The sequence below is a fragment of the Hermetia illucens genome, chromosome 2, assembly GCF_905115235.1.
Source record: "Hermetia illucens chromosome 2, iHerIll2.2.curated.20191125, whole genome shotgun sequence".
Classification (NCBI taxonomy): Eukaryota; Metazoa; Arthropoda; class Insecta; order Diptera; family Stratiomyidae; genus Hermetia; species Hermetia illucens.
Genome location: NC_051850.1, coordinates 111,112,279 through 111,124,512, shown reverse-complemented (window position 1 = coordinate 111,124,512; position 12,234 = coordinate 111,112,279). Strand labels below are relative to the sequence as shown.

General features: G+C 45.7%; 1 protein-coding gene across 1 annotated transcript; it reads left to right on the top strand.

The window, feature by feature from the left end:
* Positions 1-5,365: 5,365 nt before the first annotated feature.
* On the top strand, positions 5,366-7,052 carry LOC119648931 (baculoviral IAP repeat-containing protein 3-like). Its single transcript, XM_038050844.1, has one exon. The coding sequence runs from the start codon at positions 5,394-5,396 to the stop codon at positions 6,771-6,773; it is 1,380 nt and encodes a 459-aa protein (XP_037906772.1). The 5' UTR covers positions 5,366-5,393; the 3' UTR covers positions 6,774-7,052.
* Positions 7,053-12,234: the final 5,182 nt, after the last annotated feature.

Sequence of the window (12,234 nt, the reverse complement as noted above, 5' to 3'; positions counted from 1 at the left end):
GGTCACGTGCGCCGCGAATAGAAGAAAGGTGACAAAGCTAAAGGGAGCTGACTCCGCCCCGTGATGTAATCACTTATGGTGGTTCCGCGGGGCAGGGAGGGAGTCGGGGGTGGTTTTAGTGGGTAAAAATCCCACACGCTGGTGTGTCCAGACCAGTGTCTTTTTGAAAATTTCCACCTCCTCAAAAAAAAAAAAAAGACAGACAGTAAACCGATTTTAATATGGTTTTGTGCTTACACAAAATGGGGCGTAATCAGATCCATGACCGAGCCCTGCAATGTATGATGAAGGAACAACGAATCGTTAATAATAATTTTGGGAATATTAAAGAGTTCTTATACTAAAAATTGAAAATATTTAAATGGAGTTTAGCGTTCTTGTGGGGGGTCTTGTACATTGAATTGATAAAAAACAAGTCGGGAAACCGGAAGCTGGGCGCTTCAGGTATGAAAGGTTTTGTTTGCTCCTTGTGCGAGTATATTTGAGTGTAGCACTATCCCATTTGTACGTACCCCGTTACGTATATGCATTTAGCATGTCAGATTTAGTACTTCGGATTGTAAATGTACACGGTAAAGCCAACTTTGAGCTACTGTAACTTTGTTACTAAGAGCATGATTTTGATCAAACTTGGAGATAATATCCTTCATATTATATTTTACACTACTAATAATAATAATAATCGTTGGCACTACAACCCATATTGGATCCGGGCCTTGAAGTCTGTTAGCGCACTTCTTTCAAGACCGTAACGGTACAGTGCAGAACACTGTAGGAGGCAATGTGGTCAGCATTACGCTCGCCCGAGATTATTATCCTGATTTGACTCAGGTACTCATTTACAGCTGAGTCGACTGATATCCGACGTCAAATCACGATACAAATCCCACTGCCACCAGCGAGATTTGAACCGCGACCTTCCGTACGACAGCCTACTACAAACTTTTATAACTCTGAAATAAACTTAAAGGGCGTTTTACTCAATTTTCCCAAAAATATGGTAATATACTATCATTAACTTAATTTGAACATAAAAATAAAACTAGGTAGCTTGCTCCTACTACAATATATTTTAATAGTTAATAAATACGTATTTCGAAAGCTACTTACTTTCTTCCTCAGTACTCAGGAAGAAAGTAAGTAGCTTTCGAAATACGTATTTACTAACTATTAAAATATATTGTAGTAGGAGCAAGCTACCTAGTTTTATTTTTATTTAGAAGAACTACAAGCATCGGAAGGATAACTATTTTAATTTGAACAGATATCGATTTGGAGAGTATTTTGAAGCCTAGGCACCATATAGAGGCAGCTTCATGATTTTTTTCAGTTTTTTCGGTTGGGTAGTTTCTGAGAATGAGTCCGTTAAAGAAATCATCACTCTCCACCCCTCCCACTCCCCGCCTTTCTAAGAAAACTCAAAAGTAAGACCGGCTACGAAAAGTACTAATTAAGACCTTTCATTTGATATTCCACATGACCATATTTGGTGAAAAACAATTTCACACCCCCCTTTTACATGTATGGGGATCCCCCTAAATCTCAACGTAGAAGGATGTCACTCACTGCATGTCTAGGGGTTTACAGGTCCCATCTTCTCACCAAATTTTGTGTCAATCGGTACAGCCGTTTCTGAGGAAAGTGCGTGTGACAGACAGACAGACAGGCAAAAGTGAGAATTCGTCTAGAAGCGATTGTAATCTCCAGCAATGGAAGTTTGTCCTACGCGGAGATACTGAAAAAGGTCAAAGCTGATCCCGACCTAAAAAATCTAGACAAAAATGTCAGCAAGATTCGAAGGACCCAAGAGGGTGACCTCATGTTTGAGCTGAGAAAAACCAGCTTGGGAAAAACTGATGGCTTCCGAACTCAAGTTAAGAACTCACTTGGGGAGAATGACACAGTACCGACCAAAAAACATGAGGTCTATATACAGTGCAAGGATCTCGGTGAAGTGACATCTAAAGGAGAAATTTGCCCTGCCCTGATGGAACAGTTCAAGTTTGAGGAACTTGCCGAAGAGTCCATTGTGAGTTTGCGGAAAGCCTATGGCAGTACTCCAACGACCACATTGCGGTTACCAATGGACGCAGCGCAGAAGTTATTGGCAGCCGGGAAAGTTAGAATCGGATGAGTTGTTTGCCGTCTGAGAGAGCAGATTTCCCTAAAGAGGTGCCTCAAGTGCCTCGCATTTGCTCATTTCACGAAGGCATGCACCAGCGGCACTGATCGGTCCGATCGATGTAGAAGGTGTGGAGAGAAAGGCCATATTGCCAAAGCGGGCAATAGAGACCCCAAATGCTTATTATGCGAAGTAAGTGAGGGACGGGATTACCGGCATAGTGTCGGAAGTGGTAATTGCCCGGAATTTAAGAAGGCGCTAGCTTCAATGAAAAAATGAGATTTATTCAAATAAACCTCAATCATTATAGGGTCGCTCAAAATTTATTCGAGCAGACCATCTACGAATCCGAGGTGGAAATTGCCATCGTTAGCGAACCCTATAGAAACCGTCACGGTGGCGTATGGGTTGCAGACTCAACTGGGGGGACGGCGATATGGGCATGTGGTCGACAAACCATACAATGTACTGGGGGTTAGACATACAGCGGCTTTGTGTGGGCGAAAATAAATATATGTGTACAGTTGTTACGCCCCACCAAGCCTGACACTGCCCCAATTCGACGAAACGCTTGACAGTCTTGTTCTTGACGCAAGGGGTCGTAGTCCAAGGGTGATTGCTGGTAACTTCAATGCTAGGGCCCGTGAATGGGGTAGCAGAGAGACAAATGCAAGGGACCGCAGTCTATTAGACGCCTGCGCACAGTTGGATATCATTCTGGTCGACGGATGTGTAAACATTTTTCAGAAAGGGGGGTCTGTCTCGATCCTAGACCTAACTTCTGTCAGCCCTGCACTGGCACGTGATATATCCTGATGCGTTAGCAAGGACTACACCCACAGCGATCACCAGGCAATCTTCTTTAGGCTATTGGTGGAATCACTGGGTAGAAGACCATCACACTCGAAACCGAGAAAAATGTCAGGCTGGTCCGCTAAAGCTTTGGATGAGCAGACTTTCATAGAGGTGTGGTTACAACAACAACCAAATAAAGCACGCGCCTCCACGGAAAGAATGCATCGCCAAAGCGTGTGACGCGTCCATGCCTAAGAGATGCTCATTCCCCAGTAAAAGACCAAACTACTGGTGGAATACTGAACTGGCCAGCCTTCGATCAACCCGTCACCGAGCCAGAAGAGCGGCTCAGAGACCGGTAGGCAGAAACGACCAAGGGCAAAAATAGCGCCTATAAGAAAGCCTACAAAAACCTCAGGCTCGCCATCCAACGGAGCAAGAAGTAATGCTTTAAAGAGCTCTGTTCGGAAAGGAACGTAAACCCGTGTGGGAGCGCCTATAAACTCGTGATGGGGCGATTTGGAGGCCGATCATCTCCGCAGATCACGTGCCCTTCACTCTTGTTAAAAATTATCCAAGGGTTATTCCCACAGCAAGAGGGGGGCATAGACAGGTTCCAGCGGCCTCTGAACGACACGGCAATACCGCCAGTTACCAGTGACGAGCTGCTGGAGATCTGCGCTAGGATAGGAGATAACAAAGCTCCGGGTCTGGATGGCGTGCCGAATAAGGCCCTTAAGTTTGCCGTGAAATCCAGACCGGACATGTTCGCGGAGTTGGTCGATGCGTGCATGTCCGAGAGGATATTTCCTGCATCATGGAAACGAAAAAAGTTGGTGTTACTGCCTAAGGCTCGCAAACCACCAGGTGAGCCAACCTCTTACAGACCTATTTGTCTTTTGGACACTGTGGGCAAAATGCTAGAGTGAGTAATCTATAATAGATTACTCCCGGTTGTTGAGGGCCAGGGAGGTCTCTCAGATCGGCAGTATGGGTTCCGTAAAGCCAGATCAACCATTGATGCCATCAAAATTATTACTGGCTTGGCCGAAGATGCAATCCACCTAAAGGGCAGTACTAGCAAATATTGCATAGTAGTGACCCTGGATGTGAGAAAAGTAAAAGAATTTTAGCCCGTATTCAAATTGGGAATCATATCATCACTCATATCAAGCCTGCCATCAAAACTTGGGAGTGATGATAGACGGGAAGCTTAGCTATAAACAGCAAGTGCAGTATGTTTATGATAAAGCATCCACTGAAAGTGTGGCCTTGGCAAGAATAATTCCGAACGTGGGAGGGCTACGGCATGCTTCCAGGTTGCTTATAGCTAGGGTCGTGTGTTCGATCCTGCTCTATGCAGCTCCAGTTTGGGGGAAGGCATTGCAGGTTACATTTGACGCTAACAAACTGAGCTCAATCGGCATTCAGGACTGTCTCAGATGATGCAACATTCGTCATCTCTGGAATGGGGCCCATTGTCATCTTGGCAGATGAGATGACGAATATATATAATGCGAAATCGATCCCTCCTTTATCGCAGACGAAGAACGCTGAAAGGGAAAGATCTCTAAATAGATGGCAAGAGCATTTGGAACGCTCGGGAAAGGGTCGGTGGGCACACAGGCTCATCCCTGCCATCAAGGAATGGTTGGAGAGACGACACGGTGAGATTAATTATAATCTTACTCAGTTTCTCACGGGGCATGGAGGATATCGCCAGTACCAGATTCTCTGGAATGTTGGCTTGTCAAGACGACTGGGATGCGATTGACTCCATGGTCGCATCTATCCAGAGCAAGCTGCGAAAGGCAGAGGACCAAACTGAAATGAGCTGACTCCGCCCCATTATGTATTACCGTACGGTGATTCCACGAGGCTTGGGGGGAGTCGGGGGTGGTTTTAGTGGGTAAGAATTCCATACGCTGGCGTGTCCAGGCCAGTGTCTTTTGAATATTTCCACCTCCTCAAAAAAAAAACAAGACAGACCGACAGACAGGCAGACAGACATTGAACAGATTTTAATAAGGTTAACAAAACCTTAATAATAAGAATTACCATTTCTAAGTTTTTTTATTTGAGTAAATGTCGGGGTGGGAAATAGGAAATTGGAAGGGGTGTAAAGGAGAAACCAAGTGGGACTAAAACGTGAAAAAAAGCTATTTATTAGAAATTGAATTTTGTTGTAAGCTACATATTCTCATTACATCCCCGTATGAATGTCTATTTTTCGGCCTCTACAGTGGCTTACCCCCTTAAAATTTGTGTGACGAGCAGACTGACAAACGGAGGGACGGAGGGACGGACGGCAGCCAGACATATTTTATTAAAGCTTTGTCGTCATACGAGTGAGTGATCTGATTTGCCATAGGTTTTCTACGTTTGAAATATCTATGTACATATAAAAAGAATGCTAGCGATTGACGGTGCAACAGTTTTGTTAAAACAACAGAGTGATAAGTTCAATCGCGAAATTATGGCAATCAGCTCGAGAGGTGTGGCCCACGCTCTCGAAACTTTCAAAAATGCACCAAAGCACATAAAACATAGATCGGAATGGTTTGTGGCTGCTGGATTTCTATATGCTGGAAACAATAATGAAGTGCATTGTGAGACTTGTGAAACAACAGTGAACGTCTCCGATGGCAACATCGACCCATGGGATTCCCATCAGAGAGCATCACCGGATTGTCTGTACTTGAAGGTAATAACAAAGTACACACCTGGTCAATCTGCACGACTCGACTTGGAAAGGAAATGTAATCTTACTGAGTCTTTATCGTTTGTTTCAAAATCCTACGATGAGGCCCCGAAATCATTGAAGGCGGTAGCACCAAGACTCACTATGTCGGGATTTTACTATACTGGCCATGGCGACCAAATCAAATGTTGTAGCTGTGGAGAGACCCATGAAAATTTTCCCCAAAATGTGGATCCTTGGAAACGGCACTTGAAATCCAAACCGGATTGTGAATACGTTCAACTGGTGGTGAAATATGACTTACTAGATGGTGCAGGAAGCCAAGATTTGGCAGCGAAAATTGTATCTTATGAGAAATCTCCCGAAGTTTTGAAGAAAAACACGGGACAATATGCAATGGCAGGTTTCTTCTATACAGGCCGTTCCGATCAAGTGCACTGCCGGAGTTGTAACCTAATCTTATCCGATGTTACAGAAGCCACTAATCCTTGGGAAGAACATTCTAAGCTCCAGCCAGATTGTGAGTACCTACGTGTTGTTCAAAAACACGGAATTATGGACGCTATGCACCAACAAGATTTGCCAACGAATCTAGAATCATATAACAAAGCGCCGGGAATGCTAAAGAAAGCAGCTCGAAGATACGCCATGGCTGGCTTCGTGTACACTGGATCCAGTGACCAAGTATTATGCCGTAGTTGCGGTACAACTATTTCCGAATGGAGTGAACTCGATGATCCCTGGCAAAAGCATGTTACAAATTCCCCAAATTGCAAATACGTTGAAATTCTAAAAAAACACAAATTAATCGATTTAACTGATCAAGATTTACTATCAAAGATAACATCCTTTCAGTTGGCACCAAGGAACTTGACGGAAATGAGAGTTGACCTCGCTATGGCTGGTTTCTTCTACACAGGCCAAGGTGACAATGTGCAATGTTACAGTTGTGGGCTAAATCAGTCCGATTGGACAGATGGAGCCAACCCTTGGGAAAAACACCTTGAAAACTCCCCGGATTGCACATATGTTAAGATAATCCAAGAGCATGACGTACTAATGGATGGTCTTTACGACTCGTTTGAAGAGGCATCAGAAAGCAACGAAACAGAGGCAGACGAAGAAGAAGAATGTGTAGTTACTTCTGATTCATAATTAATTTACCAGCCGAATACGGAAACCAACCTATTCCTCCTTTAAAATAAATTCAATAACTGCATAATAGCCTAACCTTAAATGGTTGTGTTATAAAAATAAATATTCTGAGAAATGAAATTGTTTTATAAAAAGGAAAATGGTTTTCTGTCTATCTGTGTGTCACTCATACCCGACTTCGAAACGGTTATATATAATACATTGGTACGGGATTTAGTAGAAAGACTGGAACGGCGAACCCCTGCACAACCATATATGATAAAGGCAAGCTTCAAAATACTGTCCATAGCGATATTTATTCAAGTAAAGCTAAACATTCTTTAATTAATAAAAAAAGGCCGAAACTAGGTGCTTTGTTGAATTTTTATGAAAGAATATTTAGGTGTAGGGTGGATCCATTTAAATATAGCTCGCAGTATATATAGGTTGAATATACCTGATATTCAGTTCAATGTGATATTGAAATTTTGTCTCTTAAGGCGTAATAATTTGACGTGAAAGAGGCAACTTTTACCAACTATAACTTTGTTAAAAATAGTAGGATTTCCATCAAACTTTCCAGAGTGATGCTTCATATGAAAACCTATATTATGTTGCTCATCTACCAATAAGTAGAGATAAGATAAAAGCCAAAGCAAAAGAAATAAATTGGTTGGTTTAATAAGTTTAAAATTTGATCAGGAATACGCCATTTGAAAATTACTGGTGAAAGTCTACATGCAAATAAAAAATTAGTTGCTCCATTTCTAACACTACTTTTTAATAGAGAGAAAGGTTTGAATTCATCGCACCATCAAATCTTGCTATTGGTGAAGCCGGTGAGCTTTGTGGAATTTTAAAAATCCGCTAATTCGTAAATGGTTGAAAAATTTGTGGACGACAGCAATTATTTTTAAAGTCTTGTTTATCGGTTTACTGTCTGTCTATCGGTCTATCTGTCTGCAAAACCACACAATTTGGTACAAAAGTTGGAACTATGAGCTCCACGCATGCGGTGAATTTACTGCGTGTTGAACTGGATTATCAAATCAAAGGTATCCATCAGAATTTTCCGAAGAAGGTATTGGCTTCGACATTGATTGCAAAGGAGTGCGGGACTCCGAAAGAGGACCCGTTCTTAGAAACTCAGGCACCCGAAACATTTGAATACCCTCCTCTTTTTTTGGGTAGGGCGATGAAACGCATTTAGGCCCGTGTCTCAGACAGATTACCGACTAAAACACCCCCGGGGTGTCTAGGACCGAAAGTGCTTCATACATTACTTTAGGCTAAGCCTTTTCAGTACAGAAGCGTGGATCCGGGAAGGCTTCTCTCCTATCCGTCTCCCTATTTTTCGCCTTAAGAATGCCTTGAATGTAACATTCCACTCGGCTCCACTTGTCTTTGCTCTGCAGTATGGCATCAATTATGGTGTCCATCGAAAGGTGATGACGATGGCGCTCCCAACTTCTGTAGAAGAAAAAGGTGTGGCAGGCATTATCCATCTCACGCTTGCAATAAATGCAGTCGGGGGACCGTGATTTCCCGATTGTATGCAGGTAAGATTGAAAACAGCCGTGTCCGCTGAGCACCTGGGTTAGGTATTAGGCAATCTCGTCGTGCTTTCGATTGAACCACGACTGAACGTCTTTCATGAGATGCGTAGTCCATCTACCCTCGTTTCTTTTTCCTGAGATTGGTGCCATGCGCAGAGAGTTCGGAAGGTCTCTTCACAAGCTTACAGCTGGCTCCGAGACGGTACGATAGGCGGACACAACTCCTTGCACTTGCGCTGGGCGCTTGCGGTACATTTCCTTACTGAGGGAGTCAGCTTATCTTTCGGAACCGTAAAAGAGGACGGAATGAACCGCGCTCATGAGCAAGCGACGCCTACTGGATAAGGGACTTCTGGAGTAGGACATTAGTCGGCAAATCGCAAATATTCTAGCCGAAGCCTCGACTTCGGTGTTACAAATTTCCTCGAAGAATCGTCTATCATGGATCCGAAGTATTTCACCGCTGGCTTCAACAAGGCTATGGGTAGTTAGGTTGGTATCAGTGACCGTTCCTAGGAGCCCAAAATGGCGCTGTAGCGCGCCGTTTTGATACCACAAATTCCTAAGACCGTGACTGTTGTTATAAGTGCAGGGAGGCAGAGTCCAGCTCTTCAGAGCCAAATCGTAGCATTCACGAAGGAAAGCAGCTCTCCCACCCTGCAGCTAGAAATCTCTCTGAGGTACCCAAAGAAAGGTTTACCCAGTGTCCGTAGTCTGGCTCTAGCTAGAACTGGGCAATTGCAGAGAAAGTTCATGAGAGTCCCCCCCCCCCCCTCTCCGGAGCTTTGGCAATGCGAATGCTAGGGTATGCCGAGCCTGGCGGTATGATCCGCTATGGACTAGTGCCTAGTGCAGATCGTCGTAATCTTGAATGCATTTGCAAGCCTTCACCATCTGAGGTCCGCGGCTGCTAAGTAGTGTGAGTAGACTCCGCCTTTGATAGCCGCCAGCGAGACACCAACTATAATCGCCGAAGCGCTGCCAAGAGCCCCGCCTGGCCAATCCGTCAGCACACTCATTCCCCTCTATGTTCGTATGTCCAGGAACCCTGACCTTAAGCGTGCCGCCCAGATTATTCAGCGCGTCTCTGCACTGCCCCACCAGCCTAGAGGATGACGTCGTTGAGTACAAGGCTTTGATGGCCGCTTGGCTGTCAGTCAGAATGGCCATGTTACGCTTGGGGCTCGAATCTCGCTCCAGCCATCGCCAGTACTTCCGCTTGGAATACACTGGCTAGACCATACGACTCGGATACCCTGTATGTATTCAAAAAAAACACCGCGCCAACTCCACAGACCATCTTTGAGCCATCGGTAAAGAATACTGTGTCATAACCTTGCAACAAGCCGCCAGTCTTCCACTTTGCGCTAGTTGGAAAATCCACCCCAAAGTTTTTTGTGAAGTTCAGCTTGCGTGTTTCATAGTCCGTAGGGAACGCAGTGATTTCCCCAAGTATTTCGTCTAGGATGTTACTGTGGCCATAGAACTTCGCTGCCCAGCATCCGGACTCACGTAGTCTGACGGCACTGCATGCTAAAACGTGTTTAATGGGGAGGTCTAAGGGGAGGATTTTTCAGAGTATATTGAGAACATTCGCCGGGCAGGACTGCAGAACCCCATACGCGGTTCTTTGAATCCTATTAAGCTTCATCCTATTGTATTTTTGCTCAAAGCCTGCCACCATACAATAGAGCCGTGCTACCTTCTTTGTTGCTATTGTATTCGGCAAATGCTATAGCTCTTCTGGCGGAGGTGATCGGTTGTGAGCCAGGTAAGTCGAGGAAATATATACGTTCTCTGTCCCGCCTGCTAAAGTTTGACCACGACTAGGTCACTGCAACTCAGGTCTGGACACGGAAAAGCGAGCAGACTCTTCCTCGCGAGGATACATGCTCTAGGTCTGACCTGATCAGAGTCTCCTATGCTGTGGAATAAGTTAAAATATTTGCTTTGATTTGCTTTGCAAAGCTCCTGTATTAGCGCGATGTCGATGTCTTCCTCTAAGGAGGAAGACAAGCAGATTAGCCGCGGCGCACTTCGTTGGAACGTCAATCCTCATCTCCTCCAACAGCTCGTTGGCGGCGTCGATTGGATCTAGGTCGTCGTCGGGTTTTGCAGAGCGGAGCATTTACCTTTGCGTTGCTGACTCTGAACCGCACTTTATAGTTGACCTTTTTCAGTGCCTCCAGGCACTCTTCGTTTATACGGAGTAGAAACGCTTGGCTGTTTGTCTGGGGTTCCTCCTCCTTGATAACAACCCAGTCGTCTATGGGGATCCTGAGCTTTTGAAGGCGCAGGGATTGGACGAGCTTGTTCTTATCCTTCTTCGACAACCAAATGCGTGCGACCGGTCCGCTCGGAATCTCGTGGCAGGGGATGACGTTGAGCTTTACGCCGTCCCAGGCGCCGCTCATCTTCGCGACACATGAAACGAGAAAGTTTCTGTAGAATTGGTGCTCGCAAGCTATAACCTGGAACCCACGGACCACCTGAGAGGAATCAAAGCAGTTTGCCTTCGTCGTCCAGGAGATGCTCAATGACCATCTCCGGTAACCTGGCCCCAATACTGGTCCACAACTCCGGCGCTAGTCACTGAAGGGTTTCGCAGCACGTGGCTCGTCGGCTGGCTGTTGGCGTGTACTTTTCTTTTCTCCGCTTGTGATCTTACTTGACCCCGTCTTGAGATCGATTGCGTTTCAGAGCGATGGGCTTCGCCTTCTGCTCATCTGCCTGGCATTTGCTGTTGTATTCCTCAACAATCGCCTGGTATTTAGCGAGGTCTTTTTCATCCTGCCTGTCGACAGTACCTCTTTATTCTTAGCAATCTTGCTGAGAATATGCATGGCCTTCTAATGCTTTCTTTTGAGCAGGACTCCAGTGGACCTTCGCTTCTTAGTCGGTTTCTGGTGACCGTCGTTCTTGACGATCTTTACTTTTGAGCGTAGACGTCGAGGGTTTCAGGTTTGGAGTACTATGCCTGATACTCGCTACACCCAGCCTGGCGGCAGTGGATTCCAGGCTGGAAACCAGTAGCCCGTCTGCCGCCTCGCCCCAGGAGGACCCTGCTATTGATTTCACCACAGGGGTCCGATGGCTGGCACCGAATGTACTGCTCTCGGCGGCTACTATCTCCTGGCTGGATGCCAGCAGTTCGTCCTCCGATGATGCGCCTGGCATCACCTCCTCTTATTTATTTATTTATCTTTAAAATTGAGTCCATGTCTTGATCCCATGAGTAGTCCGGGAAGAATGTCCACCCGGGCTAGCCCGGCCACCAGGGTAAGGGTCTTATTTGAAACTGAAGGTGCCCAAGGCATTCAGAGGTCGCATAATAAACACCAAACTCCCCATTGACCACGAAGCCCTTGGCGTATCCTGTTCCACCTCGGTCCTAGTAGCACCTTCTCCAATGGAGGGAAGACGATCCCCGGGCTGTTGCTTCGACTCATCCCACCGACAGATCTACTTGCCCCTAAGACATTACCAGCAGAGAAGCAGATCCTCGTCAGTTGGAAAAGCCTACTTCCAGCCTACTTCCAGTCTTGGCCAGTCCGAGGACGGTTTCTAGCGGCCACCACGAGGAGATCGTGTGAGGACTTGCCAAATTATGCAACTTTATGCTGACGCATAATCAGATCATAGTTTTACCAACATGAATAGTGAGGACTGTGGGAACCCTCTCGTTGGTCTGCACAACGACTTCGGTTTTCTCTAGGGAGTACCTCCAGGTTGGGTAGGGCTGACAACCCTACACGGAAAACAACTTGTTACGAAGCCACAACAGGAGCCTCGGACTGGACGGATTACACAACGACGAGCCCGGCAACGACAAAGGAGTAACGATTTGCCCATTTTCTTATGGAACGTGCGCTCCCTGTACAGAGATGAAGCTGCTGAGCGGGAAGCCGATACCCTGTCCCAATATC

Bases quoted from the DNA above. Each gene is read 5' to 3' on its own strand.
- LOC119648931 (XM_038050844.1), top strand. From the start codon at position 5,394: ATGGCAATCAGCTCGAGAGGTGTGGCCCACGCTCTCGAAACTTTCAAA.